This window comes from Aulonocara stuartgranti (genome assembly GCF_965226115.1).
Source record: "Aulonocara stuartgranti genome assembly, chromosome: 8".
NCBI classification, from domain to species: Eukaryota; Metazoa; Chordata; class Actinopteri; order Cichliformes; family Cichlidae; genus Aulonocara; species Aulonocara stuartgranti.
The window spans coordinates 19,027,838-19,049,131 of record NC_138959.1 but is presented as its reverse complement, the minus strand read 5'-3'; the positions used below and the strand labels follow the sequence as shown (position 1 = coordinate 19,049,131).

The window sequence follows — 21,294 nt, the reverse complement described above, 5'->3', positions numbered from 1 at the left end:
ATGAAGTACAGCGATTAAAGTTTTAGGCCCTACAGATGTAAATATTTCTATTCAATGTGCTGCACCGCTCTGACCATCAGTCATAAAGAGCCGTCTTCAGCGAACAAGAAGAAGAGGGGGGTCATAAAGATGCCCCACAAAGCCGTATCCTCCGTAACCGTAACCACCAGTGATCAGACTAAATACTGATTATTATTGGTGGTATAAAACAAAACATCTGGGCAGAACTGCAAATGAACAAAACAACCCAAGTGTCTCTACTGCCTGCATTTATTTTTTCTTTTTCAACCATTTACTTTCATCATCATCATCTGACACAAGCAGAAATTTCTGACACGGTTTTTGTAATTTGAATTCCCCTCAAGTCAGTGATTATGTTGATAGATGCCAAATAACACAATTTCTAACCTGTGTTTAAAATGCTGCTGCCCTCTGTTGGTAAAACTCAGCACCGCAAGACACCAGAACTGCACTATGTGCAAAAATATTCTCCCAGATTTTTTGAAAAACAGTTTGCAAAATATTTTGGTAGCACAGGAAAAGCGAAAAACAATCAATCAAATTTTAGTTTTTATAGGAGATGTTGAAATAAAACCATGAAACTAATGGGGGAAAGACCAAAACGCAAAAACAAAAACAACCCCAGACGAACCAAAGAAAGGTTCAATTAAAATGAAGCTGGCACACATTACACAGCTCAGAGTTAGTGTCTGACTGCTGCTGCAGCTTGTTTTGCTCATGTTCTCTACCTACTGTAAGTCCCAGTGTATTAAAGGGGCAAAGGCTAAAGTCAGGATTAGAGCTAAATTCAGCATTCTTTACGAGTGCCAGTGTCAATCAGATGTGACAGCATATAACCAAAATATCACTATAAGTGTTTGATTACAAACTAAATGCTGCTCTGGTTTAGTTTTATTGCTACTGAGAAAGAGAGAGAGAGACACTGCAGACGAATTACATTTTTAATAATAGTTATCACTTTGGCTCTTCCCCAGTTAAGAATCATTTCCTGTTATATTGTAAGTTCTTTGAATGTTTTGTTGCAAATTAGCAACTGCTCACAATTCTTGTTTCAGATTTCCACAAATGGGAAAAGCCAGAAAAAGCACATTTTTGCCATTTTTAAGGGGAAAAAAGTTCTGTTAGTCGAGCTCTGGGTGACATAAAAACAAACCCGACTGTAAAACATTCACAGCCAGAAATTAGATTTTTAAATGCAAGTTGCCAATGCTGCATTTGTATATTTGACAAAGTCTGTGTACACTCGTGGGCCACTTTATTAAGTACACCTTGCTAGTACCTGATTGTACATATAGAACTGCTTTAATTCTTCATGGTGTAGTTTGAACAAGGTGCTGTGATGTTTAAATGATGCTCAGCTTGTTGTAAGGGGCACGAAAATATCCCCCACACCATTACAGCACCACCAGCCTGAACTGTTGATACAACTGCAAATTTGCAAAGTGCCCAAACGACCCATTCACTGCAGATAAAGACTTAAACTTATTATTGGAACTATTTCTTTCAGGTAGCATGGGACAGGATTTTGCCTGTGCCATCTCACCTTAATACGATAACTTTAGTTTACTGAAAGAACTCCAGATGGCTGCTTGACATCATGACTCAGCACTTCAGTTAAAAAACCCCAAAACAATCTTTCAACTGTCAGCTGACAATCCCTCACCAAAGCTTCTGCTGGTGTGACTGACAGCTCGCAGGTGCTCTGACACACTGTGTCCAGTGAGCAGCCTGTTATACGAGAGGTGGTTTGACAGCTGACATTGTGGAAATAGTTAACTACTCTACATACCAAAATGACAGAGGGCGTTTTTGAAGAGACGCTCACAAAGAACCTCTTGGTGCGATGCGAACTGACGGCCTCTGTTGATTCGGATGCGCAGCAGTCAGCGCAGCACTTGGCCGTTGACACCTGCTCCGACATCGAAGCGATGACACAGCTGTCAAAACCAGAACACACACTTAGACTTCGACGGAGAGCACACACACCCAGCTGGCCTGAAGACAACAATATTAAAACCACTGCAGTGTCAAAAAGCTGTTCTCACTTTCTCAGCAAGGCCTAGCGTCACCGTGGTAAAGGTCTAATCTCACAGAAAGCTGTGACAGCGTAAATGACAGTTGAACTAAACAATGTCCACCTCAGATCCATAACTGGCATTTTGAGCCTGAACAGGGATAAAATGATGATATACAGTCCAGACAGTAACAATTTGGGCAGTTGCACATTTTTGTCACTCTTCGGGCCCTCTACTGCATCACAATTCAAATCAACCTGAGAGATTTGACTCTCAGCACAAACTGAAGGACAGACAAGTTGTCATACAGACAGTGCCAAAGGTTTCTAAAGTAGTGAGACACATCATAAACAGCATAAACAGAATCATCTTATGCATGCACCAAGCTGACACACGCTAGAGGTGGTCATATATTGATTGGAGATTTGTGGGTGTATCCCTGGCTCCTCCAGCCTGAATGCCAAAAGTATCCTTGGGCAAGATACTGAACCCTGATCTGCTCTCCGATGTGTTCATCAGAGTGTGAATGCTGGATAGAAAGCACTTAGGTGTGGAAAACAGTGTGTGTGAATGGGTGCATGCATAAAGAGCTCAGGTAGAGTAGAAAAGAACTCTATAAGTCCATTTCCCTTAAGTGAGCAAAAACAAACTACTTTCGGCTGCTCCACAGAAGGTCGATCTGCATGTTTGATTTGGCAGATTTTTGCTCCGGATAGACTTCCTGATGTAACCAGATTAAGCAAAAATGACCAAATATTTCACAATTTCATCCTAAAAACCTCTTTGGTTGCTTTGGCTGTGAGTGGGGGAGTTTAGATTAATCTAAGAATTCATCTTGTTGCTTCCATCAGCTGTGAAATCGCAGGCAGATGCCACTGGGCCACTTCTATTGTCAGCTTTATTAACCCAACCCAGGAAAGAAGCACCACCATGTTTGACAGAACAGCTTCATATGAACTCTTCTCATTTCTTTGTGGATGTTTGTGATTTACGCTCAGTTTTTTTTGCTTCTAAGGCTTACCAGGGGCTTACATTTTATAGATCCACAGAGGATCTGATAATCAGTACAGCAGTTGTGATCCACAGCAGCGTGAACCAACACAGAAATGACACACAGCGAACCAAACGCACATTTGTCAGCCAAGTGTCCGATTACTTCTGGAGACTTGCCATATTGCCACTATGTGCTGAAACATGGCACAAATGGTTCTTTCAAATAAAACCAGCCAGACTAAAGCCCAGACTTGGCAGTTTGAAAGATTTAACTGGTGAACTTTTAAAGAAGCTGAAGCACAAAGCCTGCAGAAGAACAAAAATGTGCTGCTGGGTGCTGCTGGTTAAATGGCTGGCCTGCATTCAAGTCTATCATAAAGCAATGCAAAACAGCAGATTTTAAGTAAAGTGGATTTATTGGAAGGTGCAAGTGTTAAAAGATTAACACGCTTCATTTCATATCAACCTCGATTTGCCCTTTTCTAGCATGGATAAATTATACAGTGTACAAGGATCTGTGTTTAATATTTAGGTTATTCTGGAAGCAATGTTACACTAGCTCACATGCAGATCATGGTACAGACCATCAATTGACATACTGTGTGGAAAAGATGATCTTGACAGGTAACAGCTCTGGTTTTTGTTCAGTGTTTAGCAGGAATGGGGAAAAAATATTCACAAAACTTTTGAAATTTTGTTTGTCAGTACTATATCGATACAAGGACACCAAATATCAATATTTTATTAAATATATTAAAATACAACCATGTCAGCTCATACTGCCCGATGGGAGGGGAGCTTTCTGCACTAGTCTGACTTGGACTGACTGCAATCACTCAGAGAGAGACTGTCAAAGGTTTGCAAATAATAAATAATTTGTCTAATTTATAAATGCAGACAAATTGCCGACATGTTGGCATTAGTCTGAATGAGTCCCCGTCAATGAGCACAACTAGAGGGGACAGGCTGCCAGCTGATTCTGGCATATTCTGGTTATGTTCCTTTTTTTAAAAAAATTATCATTATTTAGAATTTACCAAAAATATACATTTTTTTAATAGGGAGCCAGACTCAAAATGCCACATAATAGCTTGGTCACTTTATCCACGTTTACTGAGTATAAACAACCAAACAAGAGTTCATCCCAAACCCAGTTCCCTTATCATAAAACATACAGTATACTGTTAAGCCCTGTCCTGCCCAGTTTTCATAACTTGCATCTACCTTATTAAGTAAAAAAAAAAAAATCAAGCTCATAAGCGCACCATCTTGAGGTCCTAGCCTCTTCATTCCAATCATTCTTGTTAAGAAATTGTAACCAGAGTTTTAGAGGCAACCAACTGGTTATATTCCTGTGGTACAGGAAGACCGCTGAGCACAAATGGAACAGTTAAATGTAAATTTCAGTCTGTGTGGACAACAACAGATGTGTGATTTTGACGATTTAACACAGTTAACTGCTGTATTATCAGAAACCGATTGCATGTCATTTCCAACTTGACCGCATTCATGCAAAGACTAATAGACTGACTCAGTCTTATGGCAACATTTACGGCCAATTTTAATGACAATGTTGATTTACTTAACAATCTCATTTTGCTAAAATAAATAAGTGATAACTGAATTGAGAGAAATTGATTTTATTGGATAAGACATATACTGACAGAGTTTAACTTTGCGGACATAATTTGCAATATTATTTTTATAATTGTTGCAATACTCGTTTCTAATTATTGCAAAATGTTAAAAACTGCCGTATCATATGATGAGTGTTGTGATATTTTGTATCATGGGATGTCTGGCGATTCCCACCTTCCCGTTTAAGAGGTGGTGTAGTCATCCGTTTTATTATCATAGTTGTAGATATGGATTCTGAGACTAACTGTTGGCAGCTAAACAAATTTGGAGCCTTTTACATCCCTCTCGCTTCCAAAATGTATTCATAGAGAGATGTTCCCGTCACACATTTTAGTTTAAAACAGTCCTTTTACTGTAACTGACTGGAAACTCTTCCACATAGGATAATCTCACTAGATATACATGAGGTAAAATATGACAAATTACTCAAACAATGCTCAATGCTGCTCAAACAATGAGGGAAATTGTTTGTGTGGTGTATTTACGAGACCGTAATAAAACCAGTTTTACAAATACTGAATTTAAAGCAGTGCTCTTTTAAACGTAACACAGTGTAATTGTCTGCTGGGCAGTTCTGGACCCTCTGACATCCGATCAACTTCTCTGATAGGCAGCACAATGAGGCCTTCAGAAGCAAAATGGTGGCTGATGTTACCCAGAATGCTTTGGACCAGCGACAGGACGAGATTTGAGATTGTTTACTTCAGCTAAAATTACAAACTGGCATCAGATAAATTTAGAGTGGGAACGCTAACACACGTGACGCGATGGTGTAGCTGTCTTCTGTAAATACATATGTAACATAACTCCGACTCCACTCTCTCCAACTTTAGACAACTACACCAGCACTGGGTCAAACATTATGTAAGGCGAATCTCAGACACACATGACCCATAAATGCACAGTCAACACCAAAGTGGCATCAGGATCTTTTAAGGTCACAGGCAGCATGTATGGACTGTTTTTTTTTCTCTTTACTCTATTTGAACACTCTAAACACTAACATATCTCTCTTTTTTAACCTAATGTACACATACTCACACTCTAATAAATACATTGAAGCATCTTGCCAATAATACTGTGATGTAGAGGATCCAGGAATCAAACCACCAACCTTCTGATTAGTGTACAACCCGCTCTACCATCTCAGCGCCGCCTACATAAGGCTGCAACTATTACAAAACTGAGAAGTAATTAAGCGACAGAGTCCAAAGCCACCTCAACAGCTTCTTTTGTTTAGTTTATTGTAATGTGAAACACAAAAAGAAGCAGATACCGGGGAACCAACCCATGTTTGCATAAAATACTAATCAATCAAAAATTATTTCCTTTCGAGCAACTAATTGATTAATCGACTTAATCACTTGTCCCACACCACTGAGACTCTAATGCTTGAGGGGAGGGGTGGGGGGAAGGGGCCACAGCAGGCTATAATTGTGGCAGGGATTCAGACAATCAGCGGATAATTGTTAATTATGAGTCGCCTGTGAAACAGAAACGCCTCCGCGACGGTCCTAATAAAAGTGCCACGTTCGTCAAGTTACATATCATTACCCCGATAATTACTTCGATGCTGCGCGCTGAGCGGGGCTCGGGAGGTCCAGCCTGTGTGAAGGACATCCCTCTGCCGGTGAACGCAGGGAGTGGTCTAACTGGACTACAACTCCGTGTTTGGCTGCTGTTTTTCAGCACCGCTTCCTAAACGGGGCACAAGCGGCCAAAAACAATGACGCGTCACTGCGAGCAACCGGTGACAAAAACAACGGCCCCGGAGTCAGCCCTCCACTCCAATCAAACAAGCCGAAACGCGAACGCTGTTCTTGTTACTCCTGACCCCGAAAAGGAGCCACAAACAATAGAGATGTTGTCCATATTATCATAAAACCAACAGTGAGTATTTATACAGTCAAACGCGTACACGCGCAACGCACAGCCCAATTATTCTCCTCCATTCACTTACACCACATTCATATTTTTGTTCCCTCCAGCTCGCCTGAGCTCAATTATTCACTCCTTCACCTACCTACACCACCAACGCCACCCGTGCACTTGTGCTATATGAGTATAAATACTATTTCATATGGACCCTCCTACACACACACACACACACACTCATCCATTCATAACTCATCCTTTCATCTTTTCCGTCCCTCTTAAGCTCCATGTGTACCACATGAAAGGGGGGGAAAAACACACACACACACACATTCATTCACTCTACGCCCCCTCCCCTCTCTGATCGTTTTCACCCATTCAATCCCTCCTCACTCACTAACCCACTAACTCACCCAGACTGTGGTTAACAGAGAAACACACACGCCAGAAGCCCCCCAAAACAAAACCCACTCAGTCCTTAAACTCACTATAAACACACAGGTGGATAAACAAGGGAGAGAAATAATTTATATGTCATTCATATATATTTATATAGAAACAGGCACGCGAGATATTATTGCAATCTAGCTAAATGTAATTTTATAATAGTGGGTACTTTAGTGGGTACTCCAAAATGGGCAGAATCCTGCAGTAGCCTACAGTGGAGGACCTCCTCTGTGAAAAGCTGCCTAGTTGTCGGCGTGGTTTTTGTGTGTGTATGTGTGCAAGATTTAGTGTGATGCGCAGGAGGACAGAAACTGGTATCCATCCAAAAATTAGTCCCCAATAACTTGGATAAGCACGTCACAAAAGTCGAGTGAGAGCACTACTCCTGTGGCTGTGAGTTTCATATAGGAATCAAAATGGCGTTGCAGGGAGGGACAGTAAACCTGATATTAAAATGAGAAATAATGTAGCAGAATTGTTGCAAAGTTCATTATCTGGGATCTATTTTTTGCTGCTTTGCATCGGCACCCCAGACCCTCACTATCATGAGCAAAACCACACGTCCAACCTGTTATTGACTGTGGTCTGATGCGCCAGTTCCTGAACAAAAGAAAGCCATCACTGCGCCCTATACTGAAGGACTTTGGTTTCGGCTGCGGTCCCCCGTGTGCAGCTGGACTCACACCTGGTCATACAGCGACCACTCATCCGTGACCCCTGTCAGAAACGGTGTGATCAATTTTAAGACCCGCTATCAGAATCCCTAATCTTTGAAGGTGTTGGCAACTTTCCTGACAATGAAGCTCGAGTGGAGACTGCCATAGTGACAGTTATAACCAATTCTGCCTCAATATGAGCAAACACGGGGAACCCACGAAGCGTGTCACGATCCGAATAAACCCACATTACCGTCCCGAGTGTCACCTGCAACTTGGATACCGTGACATTTAATTTATACGTGGTTTAACAGTAAATAATCTCGACCACGTCACTCAAAGTCAATGGCCGGACTGTGTTAGTTGTGAAAATGTATCCATGTATTAAAAGGAAAAACGGACTCCTGCATTGCACGAACAGCGTGCATCAACACGAGCATAGATGCAGTTTCGATGTGCGTTGGGTGATTTTGTCCCAGGTTCCGCGTGTTTGGGTCAATTTAATGCGAATTGTGCAAAATTGTTCACGGCACGCGTTACTTCCAGCGGGTTTTCCTGGAATAAAAGTTGTTGGCCGGCGCGGATGGAGGACAACGAGTGTGCCGGCGTGAAGCCCAATGTCTCTGCTATCAGCCCGTGATGTTCCGCTCGGTAGTATTCATCGGGAGTTTTTATATTTGTCAGGAGTTGGAGGATGAAGAAACACAAACGGGACGGCGCCAGTTCCATGGAGTCCGCTAGATCAGCTGCTGGCAGTTGGTGTTCTCAATCACGTCCGCAGATAGGCTTCATAGGCTCACTAACGCGCCTGTGGAATAAGACACTTAAACTGATCCCGGGTATTAAAGCGTGACTTTGTGTGGATGAGATTTTTTATTATTTATAAGCAGAAATAAAGTAGCGCATTGTCCGATAACCTGGACTTAGAGGAAAAGCTTCATTTCTGACTGCGCGTTTATTTCGCTCTTCTCGACGTTCCTGTGCACAGAGCAGGGTGACACTTACACCTTCCAGGACTTGCTGGTTAACTTACTCAAAACAAAGAAGAACAAAAAAGTCATCATGACGGAGACATCCACGGCTCCAGCCAAAGCCAAGAAGGCATCCAAGCCCAAGAAGCTCGCTTCTCATCCCAAGTACTCGGACATGATTAAAGCGGCTATTGTTCACGACGCGAGCCGGAGCGGAGCGTCCCGTCAGTCCATCCAGAAGTACGTGAGGAAAAACTACAAGGTGGGCGACAACGCCGATGTCCAGATTAAAATGGCCTTGAAGAGACTGGTGGCGGCTGGGACGCTGCGACACACCAAGGGAATCGGCGCGTCCGGATCCTTCAGGCTCACCAAACCGGAGGACTCCAAAAAGTCCACCAAGGCGGTAGCGGTGACGGCCGCCAAGCCAAAGAAAGCGGCTAAGCCCGCCAAACCCAAGAAGGTGGCCAAGCCCAAGAAGGTGGCCAAGACACCGGAGAAACCCAAGAAAGCAGCTGCGAAGAAAGTGAAGAAGGTCGCGAAGAAGGCGACGCCAGTAAAAGCCAAAAAGGCACCGGCGAAGAAACCCAAGGCAGCCAAGCCCAAAGCAAAACCAGCAAAGAAAGCAGCCAAGCCCAAGGCAAAGACACCCAAAAAGGCAGCCAAGACATCAAAAAAGAAGTGAATGGACAATAGCGGAGGCAAAATCACTGTAAATACTTAAGGAAATGTTTTCGTATATGTATTATTTTTGTAAGGTGTCATGCAAACTTATACTGTTTTTACCAGTAGTTTTCTGTCCATTTGCACTATAGCCTAAAAAAGCTGTAGAAATAATTGTGAGCATTGTTTTTTTGTTTTTTTAATTATTGCGTTAATAATAATATTAATAATACTGTTAATTCCCGTCTGATCCTCGGTTACTTATGGGCTAGAGTGAGATCTTGCTGATAAGGAAAACTTGTATATACAGTGGAAGTCATGAATAGTTGTTGTTAGTGCACGAGGTCATGCTGAAAATACAAATGTTTCAATGTTGAGCATTGTTGAGCCTTCACAATGTACAGACCATGGGAGGCGAGCGTCAGCAAGAATTTCCTAAAGCCTCTATAGTGGTCATTCAGACTCCATCCTGTATATATTTTTTTCCATGTTCAGACGACTCATGATGTACAAGCACCACTCTGTATTCAGTCACTTTTAAAGACTGCTTACACTGCGACCCAATAAACCTTTGTCATCTTCTAAAAAACAAAAAAGTGTTTTCAACTTATTGCGCGCATGTGCGTAATTCGCTCCGTGAAGCGGATGGATAAAATACTGTGCACAGCAAAACTCTAAAGGCTTATATGTCATTTATTTGGCTGCAAGGACAAAGAACACAGTGTTCTCAATTTTGGATGTGTGGATATTTGGGATGACATATAAACCCTCTTTTCCATAGTATTAGTTATGCGCTGGGATTTAACAAAGCCCACCTACGGAAGCCTTAATGACATATTTTAATCGCATAAGAGCTGATTAAATATAGTGAAACTTGAGATGACTTCAAGTTATAACGTGGCAATTTACACTATGAAGCAATACTTCAACTTATCAAGTGCAACCTGTTCTCCGTGGGTGCAGACAATAGGTTTGATTTATAATCCGAGTGACATAAAGCACGAAGCCTGCACACAACAGAGCGGGAAATGTGCACAGGAATAAAGCACTTTAATACAATGAAAATGCAGTTGTATACAATGGCAGGGGCATTAAATAACTGGGGGTTAACGCTTTTTAGTGAAACCCACAATTCAAACGCTCCTACATAGAGGACATACAGGTTAACCTGTAACAATCATTCGCACATCAAACTCAACATCTATCATGTAGAGGGGCTGCAGATCCCCGAGGAGGTGCCTTTGCAGACACACCCATCGTTTGCCGTCCTCCTCCTTACCTGAGGAGCAACTCTGCCATCTTGTGGCGTCCTGAAGGAACAAACGGGCTCCTCTTCACTGCAGTCGGCACAAAGGCGGCAGCAGACTGGATTCCCAACTGATGATGAGAGTCAGGAATCAGGATTACATGTAAATAACTCCCCTCTTGTTATCTTTATATAGGGATGTAAGATTGCTGCACTAACCTTGTTTAAAAGCTCCCTGCTGAGCAATCAATGTGCAGCGGGCAGACCAACCAAAGCATGCCACTGTTGAAACCGCATCAATGAGGAGTAATCTAATTTTCAGTATTTTAACTCTTTACGCATATAAATAAATAAATAAATAAATAAATAAGGTTTTGTGATTAAGTTTACAGAGAATCAATTCCTCCCGTGACTCATATACACTCGGATGCCAGATATTAAAAACATCTGCTCTCGCTTGAGCGCTAAAAACAAAAAACTTCAGTAACGACAGAAACTTGGTCCAAAGATAAAAGTGCCAACTATTAAACATCAATAATAATTACAGTTTCACAACATCTCTTTCAACAGTCATGACGTCTCCACCCAGTCTGGTCTGGTCTTTTATTAAGCAACTAAAATCAGTAAGAAAACTGTTTTAAAAGTCAAAGAAACGTCCGGAAACAGTGGGTTCAGAGCTAAATCAGTCAACAAAACAGGTATAATAATCAAAGAGTCATAGTGGGAAAACAATACAATGGTGGACTCTGTGACACAGGAAAATCATTGGAAGGGTGTTAGGGGGGAGAAAAAAAAAAAAAAAAAGCACAAATCAAACAGTTAAAATCGATTAAAATTAATTTAACTTCAAAGTGAAATTGACAAACCTAGCAGAAGCAAAGATAAATGACCACATTTTTCATTAAAAATGTAAAATTTTGTAGGTGTGCCTGGTCTCCTTTTAGAGCAGAAAATATTTCCTACATTCCGGCAAATGCAAAACCACCATCTTCCACATGAAAGGAAAGTTTCTTTCTGCACAAAGAGAAATCTCTCCCTGCCACAGCATTCCCCATTAACACTTTGCTACTAAAAAAGAAAAGAAAAACAATACTTCATCAGTCCAAACAGCATGCCTAAGAGGAAAGTAGCATGCTACAACTACCCACTGCCACTGGATTAATTTGGCAAATCGTATACGATTAATTTGTATCTCCGGTATCTCAGTCAGAAGAAACAGCGATTCTCATGTGTGGGTTTCAGCAGCAGCCAATCAGCAAGTAGTCTTTGCCAAAATGCTTCACATGCTGCCCTTTGGTTCGTGTTTCAATTTGGCATATTTTGCTTTATGCACGTATATAAAAATCTCTCATCATTAGCACTATATTGACACTGAGGGGGAAAGCAGTGGGCTTGACACTGCTTTCTTCCTGCATTTCCTCCCCTCTGATAAAGCACCTTTTTGGATATTAACAGTAGCAGTTCTTGGAGTGTCAAGCACAGAAAGGCTACCCACTACTTAGCCTGGACGAACAATGTAAGGCGGAAAAAGCTGGGCCCGGCAGCATGGGGAATAATACGATCATCAGCTTGCTGCTGGTGTGATGTGATCAACTGACTTCAAAGTGGAGAAGAGATCAGATGATGGAAATGGCAGAGATATGGAAAGTGTCCTGGAAGCCTTCAGGGTATTAAAAAAAAAAGTAAGATGACATGGACTTTGTCTAGTTCAAGCTGTGGCGGTTCTGCATCTGGTCACAGAGGTTTGGTCTTGATGGATGGAGCATCAGGCTGGGGGGGGAAAGCCTTTCCAGCTTGTCAGTTATTTCAGTCTGGCAACAGCTCTGTAGATAGCAAAACCCAGAACTGCAACCACAGCCGAGCCCAAAGCCACTCTCAGCCAGAATGTTGTGTTGCTCATGTCTGAACCATTCAGGTGCCTGGAGATTGAAAGGGAAAAAGAGCAATCACAGAGGGTCAGCAATAAAAAAAAAAAAAACCATGAACAAGCATTAATATTACAAACATCTAGCTTACTTTACACCTTCACCTAGCACCTTTTATTCATTCAGCTTTATAGTTTCTACAGTTTTAATGAAACTTTCTCCTGAATACACCCCTAGAAACTCTGTATATCAAAATGATTTTTAATGATAATAAAATGTGGTAGATATAACTCTACACTTTATTTAGTATGTGCAGAGCCATAAATATGCAATTAACCCCTGCCTCGGCTTTCTGCTGCCTGCCTGCCATCATCTCCCTCTGCACGTGCAAACCAAAGTGACTGTCAGAATCTGTGTGTATGATGTTTATGAAACTGTCATTGGTACTATACAGTTACAGGTAACAGTGTTATCTAATGTCTGACAGCACTTAGGATATTTTTAATCTGTGCGCAGTTTACCTAAAACAATATACGGTTCCTATAGGTGGATATATATAATATATAGAGACATTTACCTCACATATACTTCTCTATTAATAAATCTAACATGGGCTCAACCTGGGATGTTCTCCCTGTACCAAAGAACCTAAATGGTGACTGAAAACAGGAGGTGGTGACTGAGTGCAGCAGGCTGTCTAACTGAAACATACGGGTACATGGCTGCCCAGGCAAGTCTTGTGTAGATGTTCTTGCTGGTGGAGTCAAGGGACAGCGTGGAGAAGGGCATCGGTGGAGGCAGTCTGTGCTTATAACAGAACTCTGCTGGGGTCATCCCGTGGAACTGCTTCACTTCAGGAAGGTCCACCTTGCAGGCGACCAGCACGCATGGGATGTTGCTTTCCATGTAATGTTGCTAAATTAAAAAAAATTAACAAGTTCAAACAGTGAAAAGCTGAGTTGAGAGAGAAGCAAATTTATATAAAAGGGTGTCCTAATGTAATTCAGATAACACATAACTATGGGGTTGTCAACTAATTACAGCCAGTGGGTCCAAATACAAGCAAATTAAATCACAGTTTATGTTTATGTGTTGCTTAGTAACTGCAGAGTAATTGTAACTGAATCTTTCTTTAGTCAAACAAATATTAAAAAACTAATAATGATGCTGGAAGGATGTCTGTCTCAAGTCTATTTAATATGTTGGACCGTCTAACCTCTGCAATCTTCAGCTCTCCAAACTTATCTTTCTGTAATTACATATACGAACGGTAAAGACTGGGAGAGGCTGCAAAGTGAGCTGTGCTGGATTATCAGATAGGGTAACTGTGGGCAAACAGCAGCAAAACACACAGTAAAAGTAGAACTGATCTCAAAATTAAAAAATAAATAGAAATTGACACTTTGTCCTTCAAATGGTCCTGCAACTGACCTTGTATATGCTGGCACAATAGTTGAAGGAATGGGGGTCACTGATGTCGTACATGAGACAAGCAACATCACAGGAGGCGTCTGACTTCTTCAAGAACTCTGTCTCCACATCTACCTCGTTAAGCTGCAGAGAAGAGAAGGTTGCTCAGGTTATAGTCAGGGTCAGATAGAGAGAGACGGTGATTTAAAAAAAATCCCCATGGGAGCTACTTACGATAAGGTACTTTTCCTGGTTACTGACTTGTACAGTATTTATGACATAAGGGCAGAAGGCACTGCTGGAATCGCCTTTATTCTATTAAAGCAAAAAAAGACACTTTAGCATGATCAGAGTTAATAGTAAAGAGTAGTATTTGTCTATCACTACCTAAGAATGCAACATATGACATTCAGCTCCGGACTAGGTGATGGGGACATACCACAGTGTGGCGATCCAAAAAGGCCTGGAGGAAGGCCGACTTGCCTGTCCCTCTTGGTCCAATCACTTTGCAGAGAAATACTGATCTCTGGGTCTGTCGCTTTTCTAGGTCCACCTTTTTCTCTCGTGTCACTTCACATATGAACATTTAAACAAACAAACAAACAAATAAATCACAAAACGGGCAAAAACACTGATATGCTATTTTTTTCCTATGAAGCTGGTTAGACTTCAACTAGCTTAGCTGTAAGAGCACCACCGATGCTCATCAAAAGAAAAACGTTAAACATTTCAGATGTTAAAATTCTGGAAAAAAACATAAAACACCAAAACATAAGATGCCAAAAGATCAGCCTGTAAAAACAGTGTAGAAATTACCCAAAGATAAACTGGTCAACACATGTATTTGCTACTGCCCCATCTAATAAGCCACTTTAGTTATCTTAAAATGTTTTGCCGTATTTCACATTTGACATGAAAGTTGCTGGTGAACATAAACCTTGAGTAAAGTGACCTCTAGTGGTTGTCAATACCCGTACACATAAACACTGCATTAGTTTTAAATGAAGTGTAAAGTTTAAAGTTTGTGCTCAAAGCAACCAATAGAAATAGAGCTAAGAATTTAAACTTTAAAATAAATCTATCAGAAAAGATAAAAAGAAGAGCAAAACACTGGCTTCTACTCACTGATGTTACTTAAGTGCAATCTTTAGCCTGAATGTAGTTCTCAATGACACTAAAATGAGGAGGTTTTATCCTGCGCACAGTACAAAAACCCCTGATGACAGGCAGTTATTAAGCAGACTTTCCCTGAATGATTCTGCTAACATGGCTAAAACCAAAGTACACAAAGAGGTTAATTTATTTATTTAAAAGAAAATCAAAGTAAGATCAGGTTTTCTTGCACAAAAAAGGCTGACTCACCAATGGACATCAAACTACCTAAAAGAAAACTAAAACCAGCACGCACATGCACAAAAAGTCTCTTTGAAAAAATGAAAGACTTTTGATGTTTTCCTGACAAATGTGTAACATTACATCACACATCCTTACAAAACTGTTCTCAAACTGCCCACAATGTGTCTGCAGATATCTTTAAGTCACATCCTGTCATATACTGTCAATCACAAAATACAAACTTCATCACTCATTGAGTTAATACCCAGTTACTTTGCCATGCAGAGAGTGCACTGTGCTTCAACGCATGCATCCATAAATGTATTGAAACACATGCAATTTATAAACTTCCATTTCAAGGGGAACTATTAGATCAGATCACCGTGCACAAGCTAAACTTATTCAACAGCATTAAGACTAATCTTCCAATATAGAGCTTAACATATGAGAATTACATTTAAGAAGTACTGATATCTCCTATGTGTCACAGTAATAATGCCTTTTATTCACCATCCATGTTAAACACACACACAAACACACACACACACACACACCTGTGACTCCAGCAGTCTGTGAGTCCTGTTCAGTGAGAATAGGGTAGCCTAGATATCCTAGGTGCTCCAGGCAACGGTGGATGTCAAGGTATGCAGAAAGCCTGTGAAGGTCATACGTGTGCAGACAATAAACTCCTGGACGTGCATTAAAGTGTAAACCCAGAGCTTACTTAACACATAATGTCAATAATTTACAAAGAAACTTACGTCCACTGACAGAGGTAGCCGTGATTTGAGATGTAGCCCTTATTTGTGGTTGGGACAGTCATGTAGACTTCAGGACCCCATGGCATGTAAGGACATACGCAAAACAGGTTTCTAAGCTCTTTCGGTGACAAGGCGGAGTCCTTATCCTAAGAGGGAAAGCAATGCACTTCTTCAAAACCAGAATGTCAGTAATGTAACTGCTCATCTGGCTCACAATCCATCGCAGTTCACTGTTTATTATGACAAATGTTGTGAGACCCTATAGATGATCACTGTGTGTAACTTTGATTAAATTCTTATCAATACCGTAGGAGTAGTGAATCCTGTGAATTGTGGATGAATGGATGGATAGACTCAACATGGTATGAGCTACCATTTAACAGGGAGATCATGTTTACACTAATTTTACTGTGCAGCATGACACGAGACCCTTTCAAACACTCACTGCATTCTATTAATCGATCTGGCTTTATGTGTTAGCGGCACCCTGTTTATTTTTCATAACAAAGCTGAGACAGCAGTCATTAAAAAAATCTATGTACCTCCTTTAACACAGAACTGAATTCATACTGTCACATTAACAGCACACATAAAATTACAAGCAGAGAGAACAAGAGCCAGTTTGTGCACTTTTTGTTGTCAGAGGCATATAAACATTCAGTTTACTAAACCTAAGTGTGTACGGACACTTTCCTTGACTACATACATCAAATCTTGTGCATAATAGACAAAATTGCACAAGTACTGAGGTACCTTCCAGCATCAAGGTCAAGGAAACTTTTTAAATAGAGCTCATGACTCAAACAACTGAACTTGCTACTTACTTCATCGTACTTGTCAAACAACTGCTGGATGAACTGGTAACCCTGATGATTGAGCTCTGTGGTGCAGCCAACAGGAACTCTGAGTCTGACAACAGAAGAACATTTAGATATTTCAATATTTCTCTGACTAATGCAGAAAAACCAAACAAAGTCAAAACCACCTGGATGAACAGGATGACAGATTACTGTAACTGTACAGGAGCAATGACGTTTTCAGTGTAATTATATGCCCCACTGGTTTACTGTGGCCTTCAGCAATGTTATGTTTTTGGACTGAGACAGGATGCAGGCACTACACATACTCAGGGTAAAGGTAATCATCAGTCAGCTCAAGGTTGTCATCGTAGCCAAACTTTCTGAGGATAGTCCACGTGGTTTCATGTCGACCCCTCTGAATAAATAATGTATTAAGGAACAAGAAACCTGAAAAAAGAAGAAGAAAAAGAAACGTGACACCATTAGTTGAATATGGCCCTCAAACAACCTGGTTTAAGGTTACACGCTGACATTCATAACTTTGTATTTAATTATTTTTTAACCATTTAGGGTCAGGCCATTGTCCTGGACTCCATCGCTGGTGTTCTTCCAAACTACAGTCTTTACATCTTCTAAGGCTTGTGGTGCCAGAGGATTCCCAAAACAGGATTTCTACATGAAGACATGTGTTTTTAGTAAACAAATCAGATGTTTGTCTGAAGTAAAAGCTGAGAAAACATTTGATTTGTTTAAAATGAGCACCTGAAAGCTGTTGAGTTCAGCATCACTGAGGATGCGATCGTTGTCCTGGTCGGAAATGTAGAATATTCGGGTGAGGGCTCGGACACACGACGGTTTTAGCTAGAGATAAACATTAGATATAAAATTAATTAATTTGAATGTATGCTTGTATACAAGTGAAGTGTTTCAGACAGGAAGAACCACACCTGGCATGCAGCTCCAAAATAAATAAATAAATAAATAAATAAAAAATAATGGCTGACCTGTTTGTCCTCAGGGTCATAAAGAGGAGCAGTGGGGTGTAGCACTGCCTTCTGTGCATAATAGAACAGCTCTGAAATGTTTTTTAGGTTCTTTGCAGAGCACTTGGAAAAAAGAGACAAAGTGCAAAGAATGGTTCAGATATCATTGTCACAGAAATCCCAAAGGCAGATAAGGTGTTCATGTGTAAATATTTTTATGAATCCAGGCGAGTCCAGGTAAAATAAGCAGGTGTGTACAGACAGGAGAGATTAGATCTGTGTGTGTGAGTTAAGTTTCACCTCAACACATGTCTCAATCTCAGAGAACTGGTTCATGATGGGTAGAATGGTTTCCATGGAACTCCCACAGCGCAGATCAGATTTGTTTCCCACGAGGATGATGGGAACCCTGATGTAGCAAACGGAGACAGAAGAACTTTCAGCACAACACCGTCAGGACTTATTAAACACATACATCACAACCTAAGCTCCTGGTCACTTGTGGGATTCAAATACTAATACTCGTTCCACATTTTGAGAATTTCACTGATGCGCTAAGGTCCACTTTATAAAATGTCACAAGAAGCTCTAGTTCCCAGATTACAATGTTTGCCAACATCATATGCAAACAAACACTGTAAAAGAGTGCAAAGTTCAACAGATTAGAGGACACCTAGCCGCAGACAGAGACACACACACACACACACACACACACACACACACACACACACACACACACACACACACACTCTAATACATACTTGTTTCCCTTCTCTGCATCTCCGTTGACTAAAGGTATCCATTTGGTTTTAATCTGAAAAAAGAAAAGGCGGCATGTAACACATGTGCGTGGGATCACTGTACAGTATGACACAATATAAGACAAACAGTAGTTTACTACCTTGTCTATTGTGTCCTCATTGGTGACATCATACACGACACACACCACATTAGCCTGTAAGGGGTGTAAAAAGAAAGTTGGATCTTAATCCTAAAAACTGAGAGCAGACTCAGTTTAAACGGTTTAAATGATTGCTACTTTACACTCATTTCAAAGACAAACAAAACAAAAACTAGAACAATAAAAGAACTTTAAGTACTGATTACATTTCGCAAGAGTGCATATATGTAACTGGAGTCAGAGAAAGGAAAAGGATCAGTCTGAAGTTTTATGGCCCCAGCTTTCATATTTTTATTTACAAGTATGCAAAGGTGCACTCCAGCTGGAAATAATAACATTTATTATGTTCTCTTGCTGCTTGCTGCATTTACCTTGATGATCTCATCTCTAAGGACCTCGTCACTCTGCTCTTTTTCTGTTAAAGTTGAAGATAAACATTAATCTCAAACTCATGCCATTCAGACACATGTGCACAATTTGCAACTTCGACAAACTGCACACACAGTGTACAACAAGAACAAATCAATGGTGTAATAATGATGTGCTACCTGAATAGTCCACTATGTGTGTGGGAACCTTCTCTGGAGTCACATCAGCAGGGATGGTTATCTCTTCAGCTCTGGGGGGAACCTGTTAGAAATTAAACATCATTAACTGAATTAATAATCACAAACTACTGTTGGATGCAGTCATAATAAGACTCTGGTCATAAAAAGACAGATATGGTCAGCAACAATAAGTAGGCTGTGGTGTTTAACCCATGCTCAATTTGTGTCAAGCAGTACGTCAGTAAAATATCCCCCACATCATTACACCACTGCTAACCTGAGCTGTTGATACAGGGCAGGCTGGTTACATGCTTTCATGTTGCTTACACAAAAATGCGACTGCCATCCAAATGTCACAGCAGAAGTCGTCACTCAAAAAATTGCGATTATCCAATTGTTGTTAGTCTGTGCTAACTATAACTTCATTTTGACAGCTGACAGGATGGTATCTACTTTAGTGTTGTACATAATGTGCTTTTAGCTTTAATTTTCTGCATACTCCAATAACCTCTTTTTACTATCAAGGTAACTGTTGCTTTTCTATCAGCTTGAACCCATCTAGCTATTCTGAACTCTTGCATGAACAGGATGCCTAACCTGAGAACTGCTGCTCAGTGGATATTTTTTGGTTTTCAGACCAACTCCCAGAGATGCTTGCATGGGAAGATCAGATCAGTGGTTTCTGAAGTACTCAGACCAGCCTGTCTGGCACCAACCATAATGCCACGTTCAAAGTCACTTTAATCACGTCTTTTGGCAATTGTGATGCTCGGTTTGAACTTCAGCTTGTCATCTAGAACATGTCTAACTGCACTGAGTTGCTGCCATTTGATTGGCTGCTTAGATATTTGTGTTAGTAGGCAGTTCAAAAGGTGCACCCAAAAAAGTGAAGGAGTGTACATAGCAAGAAAAGGCAAATGTTTAGATGCTTAGAAAGGCACAGCAGTGGTGAGCTGTGCTTACAGTTACCTGTTCAGGAAACTCCTCTCCAACCAGAGACATGATGAGAGATGTCTTCCCCACTTTGGCTGTCAGAGAAGAAAATGAGAGGATGAAAGGCGCTAATCTAGCTCGTATTTTGATAGCACCTAGTTATAAAGTAGTTATTATGCGGAGTGACCGCTTCATAGCCCACTTAATTGAAACGTGTTCACTCAGAAGAAAGCATGATTATATAAAAGACATACTATTGTTTGGCAGCTAACTGTTACTCTGTTTACCTTTAGTTAGTTTATATGGCTCCTTGATGACTGTATCGACCGTTAGAGAGTACTGATGTGTTAGCTTACCTAACTCAAAGCAAACTTTCCAAACTAACAATAAACGATCAATGAAATATACTTATATTTTGCACAGTATGGCTTAAAACTGTTCAGTCAATAAGATAAAAATACATAAAATGATAACGTTATTGCGATTACTCCGCGCTAGAATCCAGCAGCGCATTATTAACTGTAACTTTCCAGTCAAATATTTTAAGCTAGCGAAATATAAACGACAGACAGGAGTATATTGTACCAGCATAAAACATATATTTTTATATGAGTAACTTCTTTCCTTTTAAAGACACTTATCGCCTCTTGGCATCAGCAGTAACCCAGAACATATTCAACTAGAAGTCAAAAAGTTAGTTAGCTACGGCAGCTAATGGCTGCTAGTTGCTTAGCTTGTGCTCGGCTGTCAGTGTGAATGACTTACGTTCCCCCAGTAAAAGTATCCTGACGTCTTGCTTCATGTTTCCTCTCTCTCTGGAGAACAGTCAGACACGTCGCGGCACTAAAGTGACATCCACCATTCATTTGAATGTCAAATTTCTAGCTTAAAACAAACGTGTGCCACTCCACAGCGATATGCAGCCAAGGTGAAATCATATCTTTCCGGTTCACAGAGGAGACTGTGAAACCACGCCCTCTGCTGGGCACAGGCCAGGCGTTACTCACTGCACTGTTGTCTTTGGATTTACTGCACTGGATCAGGGTTTGTTTGCTCAACTACACACTGAAATCACAGGGAATACACAACAAGTGCAAACAAGAAAAAAATAATATCAAACATGATATGTGGTTTCACATCAATCTGTGTTCATCACTCCCAGTTTAGCATTTTTAAATCACATTTCATCCTCGCAAATATAAATACATGGAGCACATCATCGGGGTCTATATT

The 21,294-nt window shown here is 40.7% G+C and overlaps 2 protein-coding genes across 2 annotated transcripts; one reads left to right on the top strand and one right to left on the bottom strand.

Moving 5' to 3' along the window:
- Nucleotides 1-8,442: 8,442 nt before the first annotated feature.
- On the top strand, nt 8,443-9,877 carry h1-0 (H1.0 linker histone). Its single transcript, XM_082544811.1, has one exon. The coding sequence runs from the start codon at nt 8,708-8,710 to the stop codon at nt 9,299-9,301; it is 594 nt and encodes a 197-aa protein (XP_082400937.1). The 5' UTR covers nt 8,443-8,707; the 3' UTR covers nt 9,302-9,877.
- A 1,237-nt stretch (nt 9,878-11,114) lies between these two features.
- rhot2 (ras homolog family member T2) lies at nt 11,115-21,034 on the bottom strand. The gene is made up of 19 exons (XM_082544810.1): nt 20,827-21,034; nt 20,098-20,156; nt 19,129-19,210; nt 18,952-18,995; nt 18,581-18,634; nt 18,441-18,493; nt 17,980-18,088; nt 17,701-17,802; nt 17,459-17,557; nt 17,260-17,368; nt 17,023-17,143; nt 16,721-16,805; nt 15,897-16,042; nt 15,690-15,790; nt 14,240-14,370; nt 14,035-14,115; nt 13,822-13,944; nt 13,103-13,305; nt 11,115-12,444 (listed from the first exon to the last, which is right to left on the bottom strand). The coding sequence occupies exons 1-19, from the start codon at nt 20,861-20,863 to the stop codon at nt 12,327-12,329; spliced, it is 1,857 nt and encodes a 618-aa protein (XP_082400936.1). The 5' UTR covers nt 20,864-21,034; the 3' UTR covers nt 11,115-12,326.
- Nucleotides 21,035-21,294: the final 260 nt, after the last annotated feature.

Coding starts and splice junctions, on each gene's coding strand:
- h1-0 (XM_082544811.1), top strand. CDS start 8,708: ATGACGGAGACATCCACGGCTCCAGCCAAAGCCAAGAAGGCATCCAAG.
- rhot2 (XM_082544810.1), bottom strand. CDS start 20,863: ATGAAGCAAGACGTCAGGATACTTTTACTGGGGGAAC. Junction 19,211..20,097: donor GAGAGGAGTTTCCTGAACAG/GTAACTGTAAGC, acceptor AATTTCTAACAG/GTTCCCCCCAGAGCTGAAGA. Junction 16,043..16,720: donor TGTTTGACAAGTACGATGAA/GTAAGTAGCAAG, acceptor TTTCCCTCTTAG/GATAAGGACTCCGCCTTGTC.